We start from the raw sequence: 21,672 nt of genomic DNA, 5'->3' as shown, positions 1-21,672 counted from the left end.
GATTCTTTACCAGCTGAGGCACAAGGGAAGCCCTATTGAAAGGCTGCCAGGTCCCAAATACTATGTATTCCCAAACAACATGCAAATAACCAATGACTCACTTTTCAAGGAGGAGTAGTATTTGTAAACAAATAATTACAACATAAGACAGTGAATATAATAATAATGCGTATACATGTTCCTGGTAGCATAGTGAGAGTTCTTAATTTTGCCTATCTTCCTTGGAAGAAAGTAGAAGATATCAAGGAATAGTTCACTGAAGAGTTGACATTTCAACAGGATATTGAAAGAATCCAAGGAATTTGCCCAGAGACAGAGAACTTAGAGTTAATAAAATATTCACCTATAGTAATTATTTTAGCTTTAATATTTAAGCTTATTTTAAAATTTCACTCATTTTAGTAATTGACATGGTTTATGCATCTTTTATTATAAGTTGCCTATGACATATTTTATAAATTGGTAGAATATAAATTATAATTTATTAGTCATTTATAAAGTGTTAAAAAATATGGAATACTGTTCAGAAAAGCAAAATCCCTTCCTTTTGAAATATGTGGCAGTCTTGAGAAAGCAAAGAAATCCCTATCATTCTTATCTAATAGAGAATGAAATTTTTATTTTTCATGAGGAGGGTAGAAAAACACTAATACTTTTAAAAATGTTATGTTAGTTTCTGTGATTATCACTTGTTTTACATTCACAAAGAGCAAATGTTTTCTACTCTTACGTAAGTATCCAATCCCCTTGATATAATAGCTAATATTTAGAGGGAGTAATAGTTCTGCCTTTGAATAAATTATATTGTATTGTATTGTATTTAATTATATTGTATTTAAAATTACAAACTTTAAAAGTAGAATCAGATCTTAATCTTATTTTGCAGTGTCATGCAAATGTTTATCATGTGACTTTTTTTTTTTCCTAACCAGGATATCATTATTTTCTGGAGGGTTTTTCAGATGCACTACTATGTGGAAATAGCTCAGATGCAGGGTAAGCCAATAATTTGTATGTGTGTATACATATTTTCTCTTTTTTTGTAAAAACTGACAGAAAACAGCCAGCTAACTTTATTTATAGTAATTTGTGATAATTAAGATTTTTTTATTTATAAGGTGAGGAATTGTTTAAATGTTAGGCAAGCTTTCATGTTTTGTAAAACAAGAAGGAATACTTTAGCTTTAATGCTATTTCCTTTAGATGAGTATTCATGAGCTATGAGTCAACTCTGGAGCATCCATGCTAAGAAAATGAACTAGACACATGTTAACACACTAATTACTGACAGAAAATAGTTTTGTAAAATATTACTAGGCATGCTATACAGTATTTTAATGATGACATCAGGTGATTAGTAAAATTATATTAAGTCAAAAGTTGGGAAATGTGTTACTTATTTATCATACTTTCATCCCTTGAAATAGCAAATCTTTCTAGCTCAAATATTAAAAGTATAGCATGCTACCAGAATAAAAAGACAGCAGAACTTCTTATAATACTTTCTTTTGCCATATTTACAGCCAGTGTCCAGAAGGATACATGTGTGTGAAAGCTGGTAGAAATCCCAATTATGGCTACACAAGCTTTGATACCTTCAGTTGGGCTTTTTTGTCGCTGTTTCGACTGATGACTCAGGACTTCTGGGAAAATCTTTACCAGCTGGTGAGAACCTGAGGCGACACATATTGTGATCAATTGAAAGTATATAAGAAATCCTAACCACACCATAGTATAATGGAAAGAGCAGAACTTGAAATCAGAAGATTGACTTTCTTTATTGATTGTAACACATATTAAGCATAGCAGTGTGTTATGAACACAATTCTGTCTCATTTCCCCTTGACCTCAAAACATATTCCCCACCCTTCCCATATACAGATGCTCCAAAATAGAAAAGCACAGCTTCCCCTCAATTCCGTTTACCCCCTCAGGTATTATCCTTCAAGTGGAAGGTGATGAAAATGAATAAACAGATGTAGAAGGATAAGTTTGATCTCTTCCTGACTTTATGCAAAGGCTCAGCTCTTTAATAGAGATCCCCATGGTATTTTATTTGACTCTGGTTTATTCCTGGTAAATCCAGGAATTCCCTTCTACAGAGTAGAATGCTAAATGCATGAGTTAGGGGAGAAGGAAGAGGATGAGGTTAAAGAAACAGATAGTCAACAAGGTAGGAGGTAGGACCATCATAATTATTTATATCGGAGTCCTACAAGACACAAAGTAAGCTGACAATTGAAGCCACCAGTTAGCGAAATAATTTTGTAAAAAAAAAAAAATAACTCTGGTATTCTTGTTTTCAGACATTACGTGCTGCTGGAAAAACATACATGATATTTTTTGTGCTAGTCATTTTCCTGGGCTCCTTCTATCTAATAAACTTGATCCTGGCTGTGGTGGCCATGGCCTATGAAGAACAGAATCAGGCCACCTTAGAAGAGGCGGAACAGAAAGAGGCTGAATTTCAGCAGATGCTTGAACAACTTAAAAAGCAACAGGAAGCAGCTCAGGTAAATTCACCAAATCAAGTATGTCCTGTCTCATGATATGAACCTTTTTTAATTGTTTTGGTTGTTACAACAACACTGGAGAGAAAGTGAGAAACAGATGATTGTTTGTACTTAGGAGAAACTGGTAGTATAGGGGGTTAGTCAATATTTCTACATTATTTTGATCATCTGTAAATCATTTAGTTTAACTATTCTAAGATATATGTTTATAATATTGACCACAATAGGAATCTTTCATGCTATTTTAATCATCTTAAAAATTTTAGGATTCAAGGGAAAATGTGATTTTGAGGTCTTCTCAGGTGAGAAACTTTTACTGAATGAATATACTGGCATTAGAAGGAAACCGTAGGAAATCATCTTTTCTTAGAAAAATAATGTATTGGTCATTGTGTAAAAAGATATTCATGTGGTTCTTAGAAGATTGTCTTTGCCCAAAAATATGTTGTCTTTTATGTGGTTGCTTGTCTTTCTAAATAAAGAAGTAATCAAATAATGTAATGCTCTCTGATACAGCAGTAGGCATGTAGAAGTTACCAATTTTATGGAGATCAGGTAACCTAAGAATTACTTGATCTCTTTTTTTTTTTTTTTACTTGATCTTATAGTATGATAAAATGCCCTTCCTATCACTTCCATATTTCTTCACTCCCGTTTAGCATCAAAACTCATTGTCCTTACTATAAAAGGAAGTTGATTGGGGAATATTAATTTATTTGTGAGCCTATATTGAGGGCACTCTTGGAACAATGAAAATCATCAAAAAGTCACAATCACAGCAAGCTGTGATAAAGAGCATTGTTTTCATCCCATGACCATGTAGCCAGCAACAACCAGTGCTGACTTGAAGAAATGGGATGATCTTTGGAGAACTGAATGTCTTGTCTTGCTTAGCAGAAACTATTGACCCTCCAGTCTCTAGCCTTTTGGATTGAGTATTGCAGAGGTGAGAAGGGATATCACCTTCTATAAATTTGATAATATTTTGAGGGTATTGGACAATCCTGTTTCAATACCTAGAAAGAGGCCCTCAGTTCCTTATCTCATTCCTCCTATCTTTGGATATGACCCCAAGTAACTCATCAGCTTTTCTTCCATGCTCAAGGTTTTTTTTCCCCCATTGAAAAAAAGACAGTGCTAATTACCAATTTTTAGAGTAAAGCAAATCCCAAAAGAATATGAATTTATGTTCTTGTTGGTGTCTGATTGATCCTTGTGAATATGTGGTCTGCAAAACATCATAGAAATGTAATAAATGTTGGCACAGAGAAAATAAATTTATGTCTAAAAGCCTTTACTAGATGGACAGGAAAGAAAATCCCTCATATTTGCAGTTTCTTCAATATAAGATTAACTGGAGTCAACTGAATTTTTTTTTCAAATACTTTGCAAACACTTGAGCTATATTTTTAAAAGTAAGTTCTTCTCCACTTCCATGCTGAAACCACGTCTCCTCAATGTAGCAGGCAGCAGCTGTAACTGCCTCAGAGCATTCCAGAGAACCTAGTGCAGCAGGCAGGCTCTCAGACAGCTCGTCTGAAACCTCCAAGTTGAGTTCCAAGAGTGCAAAGGAAAGAAGGAATCGGAGAAAGAAAAGAAAACAGAAAGAGCAATCTGGCGGAGAAGAGAAAGATGATGATGAATTCCATAAGTCTGAATCTGAGGACAGCATCAGGAGGAAAGGGTTTCGCTTCTCCATAGAAGGGAACCGGTTGACCTACGAAAAGAGGTACTCCTCCCCACACCAGGTATGGCGCTGCTGAGTTAAATGATGCTGGGATGGAAATGAGAACATGAAGCTGGCGGGGGGAGCGGGGAAGGGGTGGCTGGCGGCTGGGAGGAGAAGTGAATACAACTTAGGAATTTTTATCAACTGAATTGACTGCTTTAAAAAAAAAAAAATATATATATATATATATATATATATATTTAAACCTATCCTTTCTGTACAGTTTGAAAGAATTTTAGTTTGCGTATACGTAATCCTGCATCTTGGAGGGGGGGGTGTGTGTTAGTGGCTCAGTCATATTTGACTCCTTGCAACCCCATGGACTGTGGCCCACCAGGCCCCTCTGTCCTTGGAACTCTCCAGGTGAGAATACTGGAGTGGGTTGACATTCCCTTCTCCTGGGGATCTTCCTGACCCAGGGATCAAACCCAGGTCTCCTGCGAGGATTCTTAACATCTGGATCACAAGGGGAAGCTCTCCAGCTTGGTGTATGAAGATAGCACAGCATCAAAAGTCAGGAGACCTGAATTCTCACTTCAACTTGTCTCCTGGCACTTGTTCTAACTGACATCTCATCTTTCTGGTCCACAGCTGTTTTAACAAGAAAAAATATGGTTAACTCATCAGTAATGTCTTTTTGGCTATTTTATGTTGTGTTGTTGTTGTTGTTGTTTTTAACAACCCAGACTTCTTTATAAACCATAATGCACGCTTCTGAAAATATTTGCTGTGGTATGCTTTTTCAAAAAGCACATCACTCTGAATTTCAGAGGTCTTGACTTCAAGCTCCAACAACAGTGTGCCTACTAGATGTGATAGGAATAATAATTCAAGTGATATTAGGAGGATGGACTTAAACAATTTGTGCAAAGTTTGGAATTTCTTGAAGGGAAAGAGCAGTGGAAACAGATGTGCCTTTGTTAAAGTCATGCAGTTTATTGCGTGTTCAATGTCCACAGTAAGGTGCTGAAGATGTTTGCTTTTGAACTTGAAAAATGTAGTTCAGGGTTTTGTTTTTCAATACCTTTAAGTTGCGGTCTATCTCTCCAGTTATTAATCTCAAGGGCTAGAAACCTTCTCTTATAAACTAATCTAATTTAATCTGCATGCACATAAAATGAGAATGTTAATCAAGGAATGAGTCACATTCTGTTAAGAATGCTGAAATCCCCTTCAACTTTATCTTACGAAATAAAAGCACATTCCAAATGACCATACTAATATGAGTTTTTTTTTCGGTTTCAAACTTATAGTCCTTGTTGAGCATCCGTGGCTCCTTATTTTCTCCAAGGCGAAATAGCAGAACAAGCCTTTTCAGCTTCAGAGGGCGAGCGAAGGATGTGGGATCAGAGAACGACTTTGCTGACGATGAGCATAGCACCTTCGAGGATAATGAGAGCCGCAGGGACTCCTTATTCGTGCCCCGCCGGCACGGAGAGCGACGCAACAGTAACTTAAGCCAGACCAGTCGGTCGTCGCGAATGCTGGCCGTGCTTCCGGCCAACGGGAAGATGCACAGCGCCGTGGATTGCAATGGTGTGGTTTCCTTGGTTGGTGGACCTTCGGTTCCTACCTCGCCTGTTGGACAGCTTCTGCCAGAGGTGATAATAGATAAGCCAGCTACTGATGACAATGTAAGGAAGTTTTAAATAGTTCAGGCATGGCAGGCCCATGATTGCTGTACCGGCCAGTGTTTCTACAGAATGGAACCCCTTGAGAATGATTCCTGGTTGGTCAAGCTGTGAATGCTCCTGCATCTTGTAATACCTTTAAAAGACTAACCAACTAAAACTTAAGGCCTCAACACTCTCTTGCGTAACACCTGAATGCATTTACTTATTAAATGTGCTAAGGATAAATTATACACAGTAAAAAATGACTGCCTCCAGTTGGAGGATTTGCTATATACCCATGCGGAACTATCTTTAGTAGCAGGCCATCCACTAAAGACCTGGCATAAGAGCAAATGAACGATTCCTATGTTTAAGTGTAAAGGGTGTATAATAAATCTTTCCAACAGATTCTTTGATATAGCTTGCTTTAGTGTAGAAGAGTTCAAGAACACTGTGCCTAAATAGATAGCTTCATTATTATCTTAAAATTTCTAGTACTCATATTTGTCTTACTGAAAGATAATGCTGATATAGGTCTTCTCAAAACTAAGCTAAATAAAGAGACACAAAAAATTATTAATGCAGACAGATAAAAGAATTCTCTGTGTACAAAGGTATGTTATGTGTTTGTGAATATATACCCAGATAAGGAATTTCTAAACACGTGCTGCCTCTTATTAGACCTGGAAATATATCAGCATGAATGAGGCATGATTAAGTCAGAACTAGATGACTTATTGCTCTGGTACCCTGGATGAAACTGTTGTCCATGCAGCATGTATTATTGTTTTTTTTTTTAACATACAGCTTGTGTTGTCAATGACCATCTGTGTCTTGTGTCCAGAAAATGAGATGGCAGCTACGTGTGTTCTAATTATTCATATTCCTTTAAAAATAAAGGGCTACCTTCTCAAAATAAAATGCTCTGATCATTTAGGTGACTTTTCAAGCTATACTTTTTGCTGTTCTGAAATAAGCAAATTGTTAAATATGTCACTCCCAAGATTTATCAAGGATATCAAAATTATGTTATGTCACCTAAAACTATAAAGTCAGAGGGTGAAAAGAAAACCCTCAGCTTTGGTGTATGAATAAATGGCTAACAGTTTGGACAGTCCAGGTTAATGCTACAATAAGTCAGCAATATCTGCCATCACCAATTAAATATGAACGTGCATGATGCATGCATTTCATGAATTTCACTGTGTCACAGTGGTTGTTTGCTTATCATATTGCCCAAGTTAAGCATTGAATACATTAACATTTTCTTTACAGGGAACAACCACTGAAACTGAAATGAGAAAGAGAAGGTCAAGTTCTTTTCATGTTTCCATGGACTTTCTAGAAGATCCATCTCAAAGGCAAAGAGCAATGAGCATAGCCAGCATTTTAACAAATACAGTAGAAGGTTTGTAACAAATTCCATTTCCATCTCAGTTGTTTTCACTGAATTTATATTGTCTTATTTGCAACACATGTCAGTAAGTTGGAAGTAGTATATTCCAAAGAAAGCATCATAGGTTTTATTTAAGAGTATTCTAGAAACTTTTTAAAAAGTTACTTAAACTCTGTAAAGAGTGTATCCTGTGTGTTTTGTTGTGCAGCCTCTCAGTAATGACTGACTCTTTGCCACTCCAGGTACTGCACCACACCAGGCTTCCCTATCCTTCACCATTTTGTGGAACTTGCTCAAACTCATGTCCATTGACTTGGTGATGCCATCCAATCATCTTGTGCTCTGTCATCCCCTTTTCCTCCTGCCTTCTATGTTTCCCAGCATCAGGGTCTTTTCCAATCAGTCCGTTCTTTGGTGGCCAAAGTATTGGAGTTTCAGCTTCTGCATCAGTCTCTCCAATGAATATTCAGGATTGATTTTCTTTAGAGTTGACTGGTTTGATCTCCTTGCAGTCCAAGGGACTCTCAAGAGTCTTCTCCAACACCACAGTTGAAGAGTTGAATAGCATCAATTCTTTGATGCTCAGCCTTCTTTATGGCCCAACTCTCACATCCATACATGACTACTGGAAAGACCATAGCTTTGACTATATGGACCTTTGTCCGCCCAGTAATACCTCTGCTTTTTAATATGCTGTCTAGGTTAGTTCTAGCTTTTCTTCCAAGGAACAAACATTTTAATTTCATGGCTGCAGTGATTTTGGAGCCCAAGAAAATAGTCTGTCACTGTTTCTGTTGTTTCCCCATGTTTGCCATGAAGTGATAGGACCAGATAGCATGATCTTCATTTTTTGAATTTTGAGTTTTAAGCCAACTTTTTCACTCTCCTCTTTCACCTTCATTAAGAGGCTCTTTAGTTCCTCTTTGCTTTCTGCTGTTAAGGTGGTATTATCTGCATATCTGAGGTTATCGATATTTCTTCCAGCAATCTTGATTCCAGCTTGTACTTCATCCAGCTCAGAATTTTGTATGATGTGTTCTACATATAAGTTAAGTAAGCAGGGTGACAGTATACAACCTTGACATACTCCTTTCCCAATTTTGAACCAGTCCATTGTTCCATGTCCAGTTCTAACTGTTGCTTCTTGACCTGCATATAGATTTCTCAGGAGGCAGGTCTGGTGGTCTGGTATTCCCATCTCTTAAAGAATTTTCCACAACTTGTTGATCCATACATCAAAAGCTTTAGCATAGTAAATGAAATGGAAGTAGATGTTTTTCTGGAATTCTCTTGCTTTTTCTATGATCCAGTGGGTATTTGCAATTTGATCTCTGATTTCTCTGCCTTTTCTAAATCTAGCTTGAATATCTAGAAGTTCTCAGTTCAAGTTCTCAGTTCTCTTGACAGAGAATTCTCCTGACAGAGAATTTTCAGCATTACTTTGCTAGCATGTGAAATGAGTTCAATTGTGTGAAGTCTGAACATTCTTTGGCATTGTTCTTCTTTGGGACTGGAATGAAAACTGACCTTTTCCAGTCCAGTAGCTACTACTGAGTTTTCCAAATTTGCTGGCATATTGAGTGCAGCATTTTAACAGCAGCATCTTTTAGGATTTGAAATAACTCAGCTGGAATTCCATCACCTCTACTAGCTTTATTAGTAGTCATGCTTCCTGAGGCCCACCTGACTTCACACTCCAAGATGTCTGACACTAGGTGAGTGATCACACCATCATGGTTATTTGTGTCATTAAGATCTTTTTTGTATAGTTCTTCTGTGTATTCTTGCCACCTCTCCTTAATACCTTCTGATTCTGTTAGGTCCATACCATTTCAGTCCTTTATTGAGCCCATCTTTGCATTAAATATTCCCTTAGTATCTCTAATTTTCTTGAAGAGATCTCTAGTCTTTCCCATTGTTTGTTTTCCTCTATTTCTTTGCATTGTTCACTGAGGAAGGCTTTCTTATCTCTTCTTGCTATTCTTTGAAACTCTGCATTTGATAGATATAGCTTTTCTTTTCTCCTTTGCCTTTATCTCCTCTTATTTTCTCATCTATTTGTAAAGCCTCCTCAGACCCCCATTTTGCCTTTTTGCATTTTTTTCCATGGGGATGGTTTTGGCCGATGCCTTTTATATAGCATTATGAACCTCTGTCCATAGTTCTTCAGACCCTCTGTCTATCAGATCTAATCCCTTGAATCTATTTGTCACTTCCACTGTATTTTATTCAGGGATTTTATTCAGGTCATACTTGAATGGTCTAGTGGTTTTCTCTCCTTTCTTCAATGCAAGTCTGATTTGGCAATAAGAAGTTCATGATCTGAGCCACAGTCAGCTCCTGGTCTTGTTTTTGCTGACTGTATAGAGTTCTCTATCTTCAGCTGCAAGGAATATAATCAGTCTAATTTTGGTGTTGACCATCTGGTGATGTTCATGTGTGGAGTCATCTCTTGTGTTGTTGAAAGAAAGAGGGTGTTTGCTATGACCGGTGTGTTCTCTTGGGGGGGGGCGGGGGGGAAACTCTGTTAGCCTTTGTCCTGCTTCATTTTGTACTCCAAGGCCAAATTTGCCTGTTACTCCATGTATTGCTTGACTTCCTAATTTTGCTCTCCCGTTCCCTATGATGAAAAGGACATCTTTTTTTGTTGTTAGTTCTAGAAGGTCTTGTAAGTCTTCATAGAACCATTCAACTTCAGCTTCTTTGGCATCACTGGTTGGGGCATAGACCTAGATTACTGTGATAGAGAATGATTTGCCTTGGAAGCTACTGAGATCATTCTGTCTCAGACCAAACTACAGGGAGAGAACACAGTCCCACCCATCAACAGAAAATTGGATTAAAGATTTGCTGAGCATGGCCTTGCCCACAGAACAAGAGCAAAATAGAGCAAGACCCAGTTTCCCCACAGCCAGTCCCTCCCATCAGGAAGCTTCCACAAGCCTCTTATTTTCATCCAGCAGACAGAATGAAAACCACAATCACAGAAAACTAACCAAAGTGATCACATGGACCACAGCCTTGTCTAACTCAGTGAAACTATGACCAAAGCCATGTAGGGCCACCCAAGATGGACAGGTCATGGTGGAGAGTTTGGACAAACGTGGTGCACTGGAGAAGAGAATGGCAAACCACTTCACTATTCTTGCCTTGAGAACCCCATGAACAACATGAAAAGGCAAAAAGAGGTGACACTGATAGATGAACTCCCCAGGTTGGTAGACATCCAATGTTCTACTGGAGAAGAGCAAATAAATAGCTCCAGAAGAAATGAAGAGATTGAACCAAAGCAGAAGCAGCACCCACTTGTGGATGTGTCTGTTGATGAAAGTCTAATGCTGTAAAGAACAATATTTCATAGGAACCTGGAATGTTAGGTCCAAGGATCAGGGTAAACTGGAAGTGATCAAACAGGAGATGGAAAGAATGAACATCAACATTTTGGGAATCAGTGAACTAAAATGGACCAGAATGGGTGAAACTAATTCAGATGACTATTGTATCTACTACTATGGGCAAGAATCCCTTAGAAGTAGTGGAGTAGCCCTTATAGTCAATAGAAGAGTCTGAAATGCACCTTGGGTGCAATCTCAAAAATGACAGAATCCTGTGTGTGGCAACTCCTTAAAAATGCACAATAAAGTATTTCTGTAAAGGGTTTCTAATCCTATTAGTCATAGTGACCGTATTTTCTGTTCCATTTAGTTTAGGACTTCTGATACCATCCTAAACACACTCAAGGCTGGAGGGGAAGAACGGGTCATTCTCACAAAATAAAAACAAACAGCTGATTCTTGGCTCTCTTATAGCCTCAGGATGATAGCATAGCCAGACATTAACATAGGATTACACACAGTATCCCTATTAAAAAGACAATCCACGTAACTTAGAGCCTAATATGGAACCACAATATCAATGCATAAGAGAAGAAAATCATTCTTTGATACCCCTGTTCTATCTTTATGTCTGAAGAAATTTTTGGGTGGAATCTAAAGAGTAAATTCTATTTTTTAAATCACACTTTTTTTTAATAATGAAATACAAAAATAGGTTGACTGTAGCAAATGGGAATATTTGGTTAGTGAAATCTATTGGATCTGAGAGGAATATATATGTTTAAAAATATCTTTCGGTGGTTGTTTTTATTTTTTTTTTTTTTATCTAGAACTTGAAGAATCCAGGCAGAAATGCCCACCCTGTTGGTATAAATTTTCCAACATATTCTTAATCTGGGACTGTTCGCCATATTGGTTAAAAGTGAAGCATATTGTCAACCTGGTTGTGATGGACCCTTTTGTTGACCTGGCCATCACCATCTGCATTGTCTTAAATACTCTTTTCATGGCCATGGAGCACTATCCCATGACAGACCATTTCAATAATGTGCTTACAGTAGGAAACTTGGTAAGCATATTGGAAGGTAAATGTGTTCAGTCTTCAAGTTTTCTGTTTGAGAAACTGTTTACATTTAATGTCTTATAGCAGTTAGCAGTCTTACCACCACCCTTTCTACTTCCTTGCTTTCAAAAGATGGGAATTATATCTAGCTGGCTATACCCTACTCTTTGCCAAAAATAGCCCTTAACAGCCCTTAAGATCCAAGCTGAAACTGAGAAAGACCGCAATAAAAACAGGCCTACATTACTACTTGAAAGAAATCAATACTGGTAATTATAAGTAAAACAAGGCACAGAAGCAGTTCATAGTTTAAGGACACACTTTTTGAAATGATGTTATCACAGGTTCCCTTCATATAGAAGGCTAAAATAAAATTATAGATCTTTTTATCTTGCTTAGTCATTCATCATCACTATAAGCCACATCTTATTTAACAACTCACAAATGGCTCCAGCTTTTCTACTTCCAAGATCTAGGTAGGGCCTGTATTGTTTAATCCATCTAGTCTAGATCAAAGCCATAAAATAATAAAAACATCCAGTACATTTTGTGCATTATATGATTAACAAGACCATTTTTTTTTTTTTAAAAACAAGGCCATTTTTGGTGAAGGTTTCCACCTAATTCTTTCTCTTCTGAGCTTAAAAAAAAAAATGTTAAAGTGTTTGTTGTCTCAACTTAGGAATATTAGCTTTCATTTGCTGAAATAAAGGTCTCTAAAATAATGTATTCATTTTTCATAATATTTGTTTTGAGGTTTAAAGTTTTTGATGTAAGAAACAAAAATATGTAAAGCATCCTGAATTACAGTATTCCTATTTTTAAAGTTCTAGTATTTACCGTTGAAGTAATTTTTTCATGTGCATAATAAATAATGATAATGCACATATTATAATATAGGTGCTCATGTGAAATAACTGTCTGAGTAGAGGGAAGTGGGAATAAGCTCATAGATAAAACTGTTTATGGGGAAAATCTTGTCAGTACCTGTGCTGTATGAAGTCTGGAGGAAAATGCAGTCGATGTAATGGAAAGAGCACTGATTAAAAATAGATTTGCTCTCAAATCCTAGTTTTTCTAACTTTCTAGTTGATGTTGGGCAAGCCACTGCACCCATCTGAAGACATGTTTCCTAATTGGTAAAGTAAGAATTAGAATACTCACATTATGTGTTTAACAGTGTTTTGTTTGAGGATAAAATTAAATAACATATATGAGAGCTTTTTAACAACTATAAATTACTGTGCAAATGTAAGCAAGTAATAGAATAATTACTAGTGTAAACATTTTGTTCTAGGAGCAAATATTATGTCATGCTACTTTATCATTATCGGATGGAATTAGAGTAACTTTGTTTTGATCTTAGGTTTTCACTGGGATCTTTACAGCAGAAATGTTTCTGAAAATTATTGCCATGGATCCTTACTATTATTTCCAAGAAGGCTGGAATATCTTTGATGGTTTTATTGTAACGCTTAGCCTGGTAGAACTTGGCCTGGCCAACGTGGAAGGATTATCAGTTCTCCGTTCATTCCGTTTGGTAAAAAACAAAACAGTACAAAGACAAAAACCTTTCCAACAATCAGGGTTCTTGCATCATAGATTTTACCACATGCCATTAACATTTTAAGTTTTTTGTGTAACATTTGCATTGTCAAAAACAGTCCCTAAGTGGAAAAAATATTCCCACATATTTAGGAAGAAGCTTTATTGCAAAAATCCTGGTCATATAAAGTTGAATATGTTACTCAATTACCATTCCAACTAATTATTGTTTCTAGAGATGACTGCAGTTAGTATTTTTGCATCTAAGAAAATATTTTAATGAAAATGTATTTTAATAGTACTTTGAAAATATAAACACCCTTTTGTATTGGTGAATGACAATCAGATAAGGATGTGCGTGTAGAAACCGTTTCTAATTGTATCTCTGGAAAATATTCTCCTTCCCAAAATCAGAGAAGAGGAATCAGAAGAATTATTTACTTAGTCCACTGATTCACATATATGTGCTTGCAAATATGGAAAGGATTATGAAGTCATGGGAAATATTCCAAGTTCTTAAATGCAGGTGCAGCTAGCTATGTCGGTGCTCCAGAGGAGCATTATGAATAATAAACACTTCACTTATAGCAGGCCTCTGTGTGCTGTTATTTTGCCTGCTATTGACAAATGAGTAACTTTGAGCAGAAATCATTGAGATAAAATATTAATATTAGTGTCAGTCTGGGGATGCCTTACAACCACCTTTACAAAACAACTTAGGGAGAGTATGTCCCCAAGTAATAATTAAAAATTCACTCTCAGGGAAAATTATCTATATAAAACATGGAAGGATCAGATTCTTCCTGGGTGGGAGGGAGGGGTCCAAACATTAGCCATGAGACTGGCCATGGTCAAGGATAGGACAGATGTTTTAAGAGAGCTTTGTTGTTGTTGTTTGTTTTTAGATAAGAAGCTCCTTTTGGGAAGACCTTTGCTTCTTGTTTGGTGAAGTGAAACATTTGCTCACAACTCTCTGTTCCTGATAGATTAGAAATATGTCTGGGAGTAAAGCCAAGCACTGACACAAAGACATCCAGACAGCCTGCTCTTCACATCTTTTGCTTAGGAGAGTGGTGCTATGACAGTGCAATGGCACAGGTCATTCTAACTGGCTAAGGTCCATAGGTAGATGGATTTAAAAGTCTGGAAAGCAAAGTGCAAGAATGCAAGGTGGCTCTTACCTATTTCCCCAATCAAGATTGTAATTTTTGCAATCAGTAGTGGCCCCGGACATCCACTAACTCTCTTAAAAAATGTCTTTTGTTATATACTTCAATATCTTTCTTATTCAGTTATAATTGATATAACACTATGTTTCAGGTTTACAACATATGATGCAATATTTGTATATAGTGCAAAATGATCACTACAACAAATTCAATTAACATCCATTACCATTATAACATCTGTAAAGCAAATGTTGCTAGAGATTCAATTTTAATCATTTCTTGGTAAACCTCACATGTAATGCTTTCAAAGGTTGATCATAATAACATATATATATTCTTTTTCCAGCTCCGAGTTTTCAAGTTGGCAAAATCTTGGCCAACACTAAACATGCTAATAAAGATCATCGGCAATTCAGTGGGGGCTCTGGGAAATTTGACCTTGGTGTTAGCCATCATCGTCTTCATTTTTGCCGTGGTTGGCATGCAGCTCTTTGGTAAAAGTTACAAAGATTGTGTCTGCAAGATCAACAGTGAGTGTAAGCTCCCCCGCTGGCACATGAATGACTTCTTCCACTCCTTCCTGATTGTGTTCCGGGTGCTGTGTGGAGAGTGGATAGAGACCATGTGGGACTGCATGGAGGTCGCCGGCCAAGCCATGTGCCTCACTGTCTTCATGATGGTCATGGTCATTGGAAACCTGGTGGTATGTACCCATTTAAGATTGAGTTTCAGAAATGGATTAAGAGCACAGTGAAATGATGCCCATTTTGTCCAAAACAAAAATTATGATTATCAATTTCAAAAGTCTCTTACCTTGGATACTCTTTTAATCTTACTTTGACAAACACAACCAGTGACCTTACAATGTTTGTTCTCAACTATTTTGCCAGTCATTTCATCACACTTATTATGTGAACTCCTATGGAGTATAATATTAAAAACAGGTTTAGAAAGATATGTTGGAAACATTTTAAAAATTCAGATCCAAGGAAGGGAAAAGTCTGAAAAAAACTAAATTTAGAGAAAACTCAAACTTACTTGCTAGTATAGGACTAAAAAGTGGTACTTTCCTTTGTTCCTAGCTATTTCAACTTTTCTTTGCCCGTTCATTATAGATACTATTCAGTCACTCTATATTATAAGGCAGATGCATGAACCAACCTGGGTTAGTCAATCCTTACGTCAAAACAGAGGTTGGCTAAGGATTCCTAACCCACGTGGAGTAACTAATCCGTCCTCTCTTTTAGGTTTGGTACCTTACTATTACCATATAAAAATATATAATATACTCCAAAGGATATGTACATTATTTTCACTTTCATGCATTGGAGAAGGAAATGGCAGCCCACACCAGTGTTCTTGCCTGAAGGATCCCAGGGTCGGGGGAGCCTGGTGGGCTGCCGTCTATGGGGTCGCACAGAGTCGGACACGACTGAAGCGACTTAGCAGCAGCAGCAGCAGCATACCAGTCTCATGGAAACATTAGTAATTGTTTATAAATAGTTGTCCTAATTAGTCAGCAATGGGGTATGAGAAAAATAGTAGATCAAGAAAATATATGTTGATGCCTATGTTAAACCCATAATTCTCATTCTGGATCATAATGATTTTCTTTCAATTAATATCCAATTTAATATCTCTTCATCAAAAAAGAAACTATAATATGCAATTAAATGCATAGTTTTAAAAACTAAGGAATTTTAAGTTTAGAACTCATATAGAGCCCATATAAATTTATTTCTTATAATCACATAATTATAAGTTTAGTAAAACCTTAGGTCTGCTCATTCAGAGTCTTCATTTTATAAGTAGAGGAACTCGAGACCAATGGAAATCATGTCTTTGCCCATGGATGAATTGTGGCATAGCTGTTAAGCCAGATCACAAATTTAGATCTCTGAACTTCTAGTCACTAGTTTCCTCAACATTTCAAGGAATAAGTGATCTCAATCTGCTCTTCTTCACATTGGGGTGAAATTATAATGATATTTGTTTTATTTTTAAGGTCCTGAACCTCTTTTTGGCCTTGCTTCTGAGCTCATTTAGTGCAGACAACCTTGCAGCCACTGATGATGATAATGAAATGAACAATCTCCAAATTGCTGTGGATAGAATGCACAAGGGAATAGCTTATGTGAAGAGAAAAATATATGAATTTATTCAACAGTCCTTTGTTAGAAAACAAAAGATTTTAGATGAAATTAAACCACTTGATGATCTAAACAACAGGAAAGACAATTGTATGTCCAATCATACAGCAGAGATTGGGAAAGATCTTGACTATCTTAAAGACGTAAATGGAACCACAAGTGGAATAGGAACCGGCAGCAGTGTTGAAAAGTACATTATTGATGAAAGTGACTACATGTCCTTCATAAACAATCCCAGTCTTACTGTGACTGTACCAATTGCTGTAGGAGAATCTGACTTTGAAAATTTAAATACGGAGGACTTCAGTAGTGAATCAGATCTGGAAGAAAGCAAAGAGGTAAGATTTTATAAATGTGGTTGGATATAAATGTATATGTATGTACATGTATTATATTGCCTATATTTATGATTATATATTCTCCATGTAGGATATTTTTGCCATAATATAAAATATTATTTCATTGAAGAACCAAAGATTTAAGCTGAGATGATTAATAAGTTAAAGAATAATATATGCATATGTTATCTCATCCTAGTAGTATAAGTTTTCTCATCCTAAGTAATGGATATTTATTAGATGATGAATGAATGAACGATCCAGAGAATGAACAAGCTTCATTGGATTTAATCTTTGTAATAACTTCAGAAAGACTTGTTGTTATTCTAACCTGTCAGAGAAGAAAATTAGCTTAGGAAATTTAAGCCCATATTACTAATGAGGAGGTATAGCTGATAATTGAACTTACAGTCTTTATGAGCTCTGTATGTCTTACACTGCATTGCACTAATTCACATACATGGAAGAGAATTTAACAAAAGAAATAGTCTATGTCATTCCATTAAGGTGACTCAAATGGTAAAGAATCTGCCGGCAATGCAGGAGATGCAGGTTTGATCCCTTGGTTAGGAAAAGTCCCTGGAGAAAGGAATGGCTACCCACTCCAGTATTTCCTGGAGAATTCCGTGGTGAGAGGAGCCTGGTGGGCCACAGTCCTTGGGGTTGCAAAGAGTTGGACATGACTGAGCAATTAACACTTTCTTCTGAACTACATGCTAATCTTTCAGGCTGCCATAGCAATGCTCCACACACTGGGTGGCTGAAACAATCAAAATGTATTTTCTCACGTTTCTGGAGAGTGGAAAGTGCAAGGTCAAGGTGCTAGGAGGGTCAAGGTCTGGGGAGAGCTCTCTCTTTGTGTTGCAGATAGCTGTCTTCTCACTGTGTCATCACATGGTCTTTTCTCAGCATGTGGGTGTGAGCTCTGGTCTCTCTTCTTATAAGAGCACCATCCCTGTTGGATTAGAGGTTGGATCAAGACCTCACTTAACCTTTATCAGTACTTCACAAGCCCTCTCTCCAAATAGAGTCACACTGGGAGTTATGGCTTCAAAATACTAATTTAGAGGGAACACAATTCAGTCCATAGCAACTGACTTAGAAATATTAATCTGAAATTTTAATGGATTTAAAAGATAATTCCAAAGAAATATAAAACAACTTCACTTCCCATTTATTGTGTGGAAGTCTCAAAAATGGTAAGATGGCTTAGGTTACATAGTCCAAATTTTTAAAAATTTATTTAAGCATTTTATCTTTAAAACAGGTTCACAGAAAAATTGAGAGGAAGACAGAAAAATTTCCACATACTCCAATTTCTTTTATTTGTTGAATCTACATTGATGTGTCATTATTACCCAAAGTCCATAGGTTACACTTGGATTCATTCTTGGTATTATCCATTTTATAGTCAGTTCAGTTGCTCAGTCATGTCCAATTCTTTGCAACCCCATGGACTGCAGCAGGCCAGGTTTCCCTGTCCATCACCAACTCGCAGAGATTGCTGAAACTCATGCCCATGGAGTCAGTAATGCCATTCAGCCATCTTATCCTCAGTCATCCCCTTCTTCTCCTGCCCTTGATCTTTCCCAGCATCAGGATCTTTTCAAATGAGTCAGTTCTTCACATCTGGTGACCAAAGTATTGGAGCTTCAGCTTCAGCATCAGTCCTTCCAATGAATATTCAGGACTTATTTCATTTAGGATTGACTAGTTGGATCTCCTTGCAGTCCAAGGGACTCTCAAGAGTCTATCCCCACACCACAGTTCAAAAGCATCAATTCTTCAATGCCCAGCCTTCTTTATAGTCCAACCCTCACATCCATACATGACTACTGGAAAAACTATAGCTTTGACTAGATGGACCTTTGTTGGCAATGTAATGTCTCTGCTTTTTAATATGCTGTCTAGGTTGGTCATAGTTTTTCTTCCAAGGAGCAAGTGTCTTTTAATTTCATGGATGCAGTCACCCTCTGCATTGATTTTGAAACTCAAGAAAATAAAGTCTGTCACTGTTTCCATTGTTTCCCCAACTATTTGCCATGAAGTGATGGGATCAGATGCCATGATCTTTGTTTTTTGAATGTTGAGTTTTAAGCCAGCTTTTTCACTCTCCTCTTCTGCACAACTGTCTGAAGGCATTTATTGACTGTTACTGAATCACACAGAGCAGCTTAAATGGGCCTAAAAATCCTCTGAACTCTATTCATCCATCCCTCTATACTAACCTCTGGCACTGATCTGTAATTGTTTCTGCCTTTTTCAGAATATCATATACTTGTAGTCATATAACATGTAGCCTTTTCAGACTGGCTTCCTTTACTTAGTAATCTGCATTTAAGACTCTTGCATGTCTTTTCATGACTTGATAGTTCACTTCTTTTAGTGCTAAGTACTATTTTGTTGTCTGGATGTTTGTTTATCCATTCACTTACTGAAGGACATCTTGGTTATTCCAAGTTTTGGCCATTATGAATAAAGCTACTATAAACAGAGTTGTATGCAGGCTTTTGTGTGGACATAAGATTTCAACTCATGTGGTTAAATACCAAGAATGGCAATTGCTGATGGTATGCAAAGTGTAAGTTTTATTTTGTAAGAATTTACAACCTGGCTTCAAAGTGGCTGTATGGTTATTCATAGCCACTAGCAATGAAGGAGAGCTCCTGTTGCCCCACAGCATTTGGTCTTGTCAGTGTTCAGAATTTTGGCCATTCTAGTAGATTCAGTCACTCAGTTGCATCCAACTCTTTGTGACCCCATGGACTGCAGCACACCGGGCTTCCCTGTCCTTCACCATCTCCCAGAGTCTACTCAAACTCATGTCCATTGAGTCAATGATGCTCAATAGACGTGTAGTGGTACCACATTGGTTTTCTTTATTTTTCATTGAAGAACAATTACGATTGTCCACAACTAATATTGTGCTGATTTCTGCTATATAACAACATGATTCAGCCATAGGTATACATATGTCCCCTCCCGTTACACCTCCCTTCACAACACATTCCACTCCTCTAGGTTGTCAGAGCCTTGGTTTGAACTCCCCGAGTCATATAGCAAATTCCCACTCGCTATCTATTTTACATATGGTAGTGTATCTATTTCCATGCTGCTTTCCCCATTCATCTCACCCTCTCCTTCCCCCCATCCCCGTGTCCACAGGTCTGTTCTCTATGTCTTCATCTCCATTGCTACCCTGCAATAGGTATTTCTAGATACCATATAAATATACAATAGCTGTTTTTTCTCTTTCTACTTACTTCACTCTGTAGGCTGTGAAGATCCACCTCATTAGAACTGAATCATTCCTTTTTATGACTGAGTATTATTCCATTGTATATATGTACCACAGCTTCCATTGTATATATGTGCCCTTACTTTGCCAACAAAGGTCCATCTAGTCAAAGCTATGGTTTTTCCAGTAGTCATGTATAGATGTGAAAGTTAGACTACAAAGAAAGCTGAGGTCGAAGAATTAATGCTTTTGAACTGTGGTGTTGGAGAAGACTCTTGAGTTCCTTGAACAGCAAGGAGATCCAACCAGTCCATTTTAAAGGAAATCAGTCCTGCATATTCATTGGAAAGACTGATGCTGAAGCTGAAACTCCAATACTTTGGCCACCTGATGTGGAGAACTGACTCATTTGAAAAGACCCTGATGCTGGGAAAGACTGAAGGTGGGAGGAGAAGGGGATGACAGAGGATGAGATGGCTGGATGGCATCACCGACTCAATGGACATGAGTTTGAGTAAACTCTGGGAGTTGGTGATAGACAAGGATGCCTGGAGTGCTGCAGTTCATGGGCTCGCAAAGAGTTGGACTTGACTGAGCAACTGAACTGAACTGACTGACCACAGCTTCTTTATCCATTCATCTGTTGATGGACAACTTGGTTGCTTCCATGTCCTAGCTACTGTGAATAGTCCTGCATTGAACATTGTTTTTCAATTTACATTTTGTGAAGACATATGATGTGGAGGATCTTTCCATATGCTGCTTTGTCATCTGTTTGTCTTCTTTGATGAGGTATCTGTTGAGAACTTTGACCTGTTTGATTTTTTTTTAATCAAGTTGTTTTCTTATTGTTGAGTTTTGAGAATTCTTTGTGCATTGTGAGTAACAGTCCTTTCCCAGCTTCATTTTCGCAAAGATTTTCTCCTAATCTATGGCTTCTCTTCTCACTCTCTTGATAATGCCTTTCACAGAGTAGATATTTTTAGTTTTAATGAAGCCTAGTTTATCAATTCTGTTTTTCATGGAGTGTGCCCTGACAGATTTCTGAAATCTAGGCAAAATTGCTGAGACTATGCAAAAGGTAAATAAAATCATATCTCCCCAATTAGAAAGTAATTCCTTTGGCAATGGAATTGTGTTTTATATAATTTTAATCCTCTGAAGCACCTAGTACAATGTTGCATACATAATAAGGGCTCAATATCTTTTTGAGTTTAGGTTGATTTGTATGAATCCTAAAGTAAGAGTATGTTGGTCTTAACTCTATTATGGGCAATCACTGATTGTATATTATCCAGTTTCCTAGTTATAATATGAGTATATATGTCCTGTAGTGCTTATAGGAATCTTATGAGAATCTAAAAGCTGTTCAGAGTTAAAAGGACTCAAAAACAAAAGGTAGTGATGGTGCAATTACTACTGTAAATCTGCTTAAATAAATACTTTTAAAATCAATTGAGTTATTAAACTTATGTCTCTTTGGAATAAAAACAGCATATTAGTAGCATAGTTAGGGGAAAGTACCCTTATTTTAGCAATGAGTGTGTGCCAGAATGAAGTAAAACTGTCATTTGAGTCTTTGT

General features: G+C 37.1%; 1 protein-coding gene across 6 annotated transcripts in view; it reads left to right on the top strand.

Annotated features, from left to right (window-relative positions):
- Nucleotides 1-21,672, top strand: part of SCN1A (sodium voltage-gated channel alpha subunit 1) — an 89,556-nt gene that overhangs the window by 28,184 nt on the left and 39,700 nt on the right. The window contains exons 7-16 of one of the 6 annotated variants that reach the window (XM_065931681.1): nt 933-996; nt 1,524-1,665; nt 2,307-2,513; nt 3,980-4,261; nt 5,496-5,696; nt 7,131-7,263; nt 11,417-11,655; nt 13,016-13,189; nt 14,710-15,066; nt 16,369-16,851. In XM_065931681.1, the coding sequence (XP_065787753.1) occupies nt 933-996; nt 1,524-1,665; nt 2,307-2,513; nt 3,980-4,261; nt 5,496-5,696; nt 7,131-7,263; nt 11,417-11,655; nt 13,016-13,189; nt 14,710-15,066; nt 16,369-16,851 (2,282 nt within the window). Of the gene's footprint in view, nt 1-932; nt 997-1,523; nt 1,666-2,306; nt 2,514-3,976; nt 4,262-5,495; nt 5,877-7,130; nt 7,264-11,416; nt 11,656-13,015; nt 13,190-14,709; nt 15,067-16,368; nt 16,852-21,672 lie in introns of all 6 variants that reach the window. The other 5 variants (XM_065931680.1, XM_065931678.1, XM_065931679.1 and 2 more) reach the window with 5 other exon arrangements.

Source organism: Muntiacus reevesi, chromosome 3, assembly GCF_963930625.1.
Source record: "Muntiacus reevesi chromosome 3, mMunRee1.1, whole genome shotgun sequence".
NCBI lineage: Eukaryota > Metazoa > Chordata > Mammalia > Artiodactyla > Cervidae > Muntiacus > Muntiacus reevesi.
The sequence above is the reverse complement of the archived record's forward strand: the minus strand, read 5'-3'. Positions and strand labels throughout refer to the sequence as shown.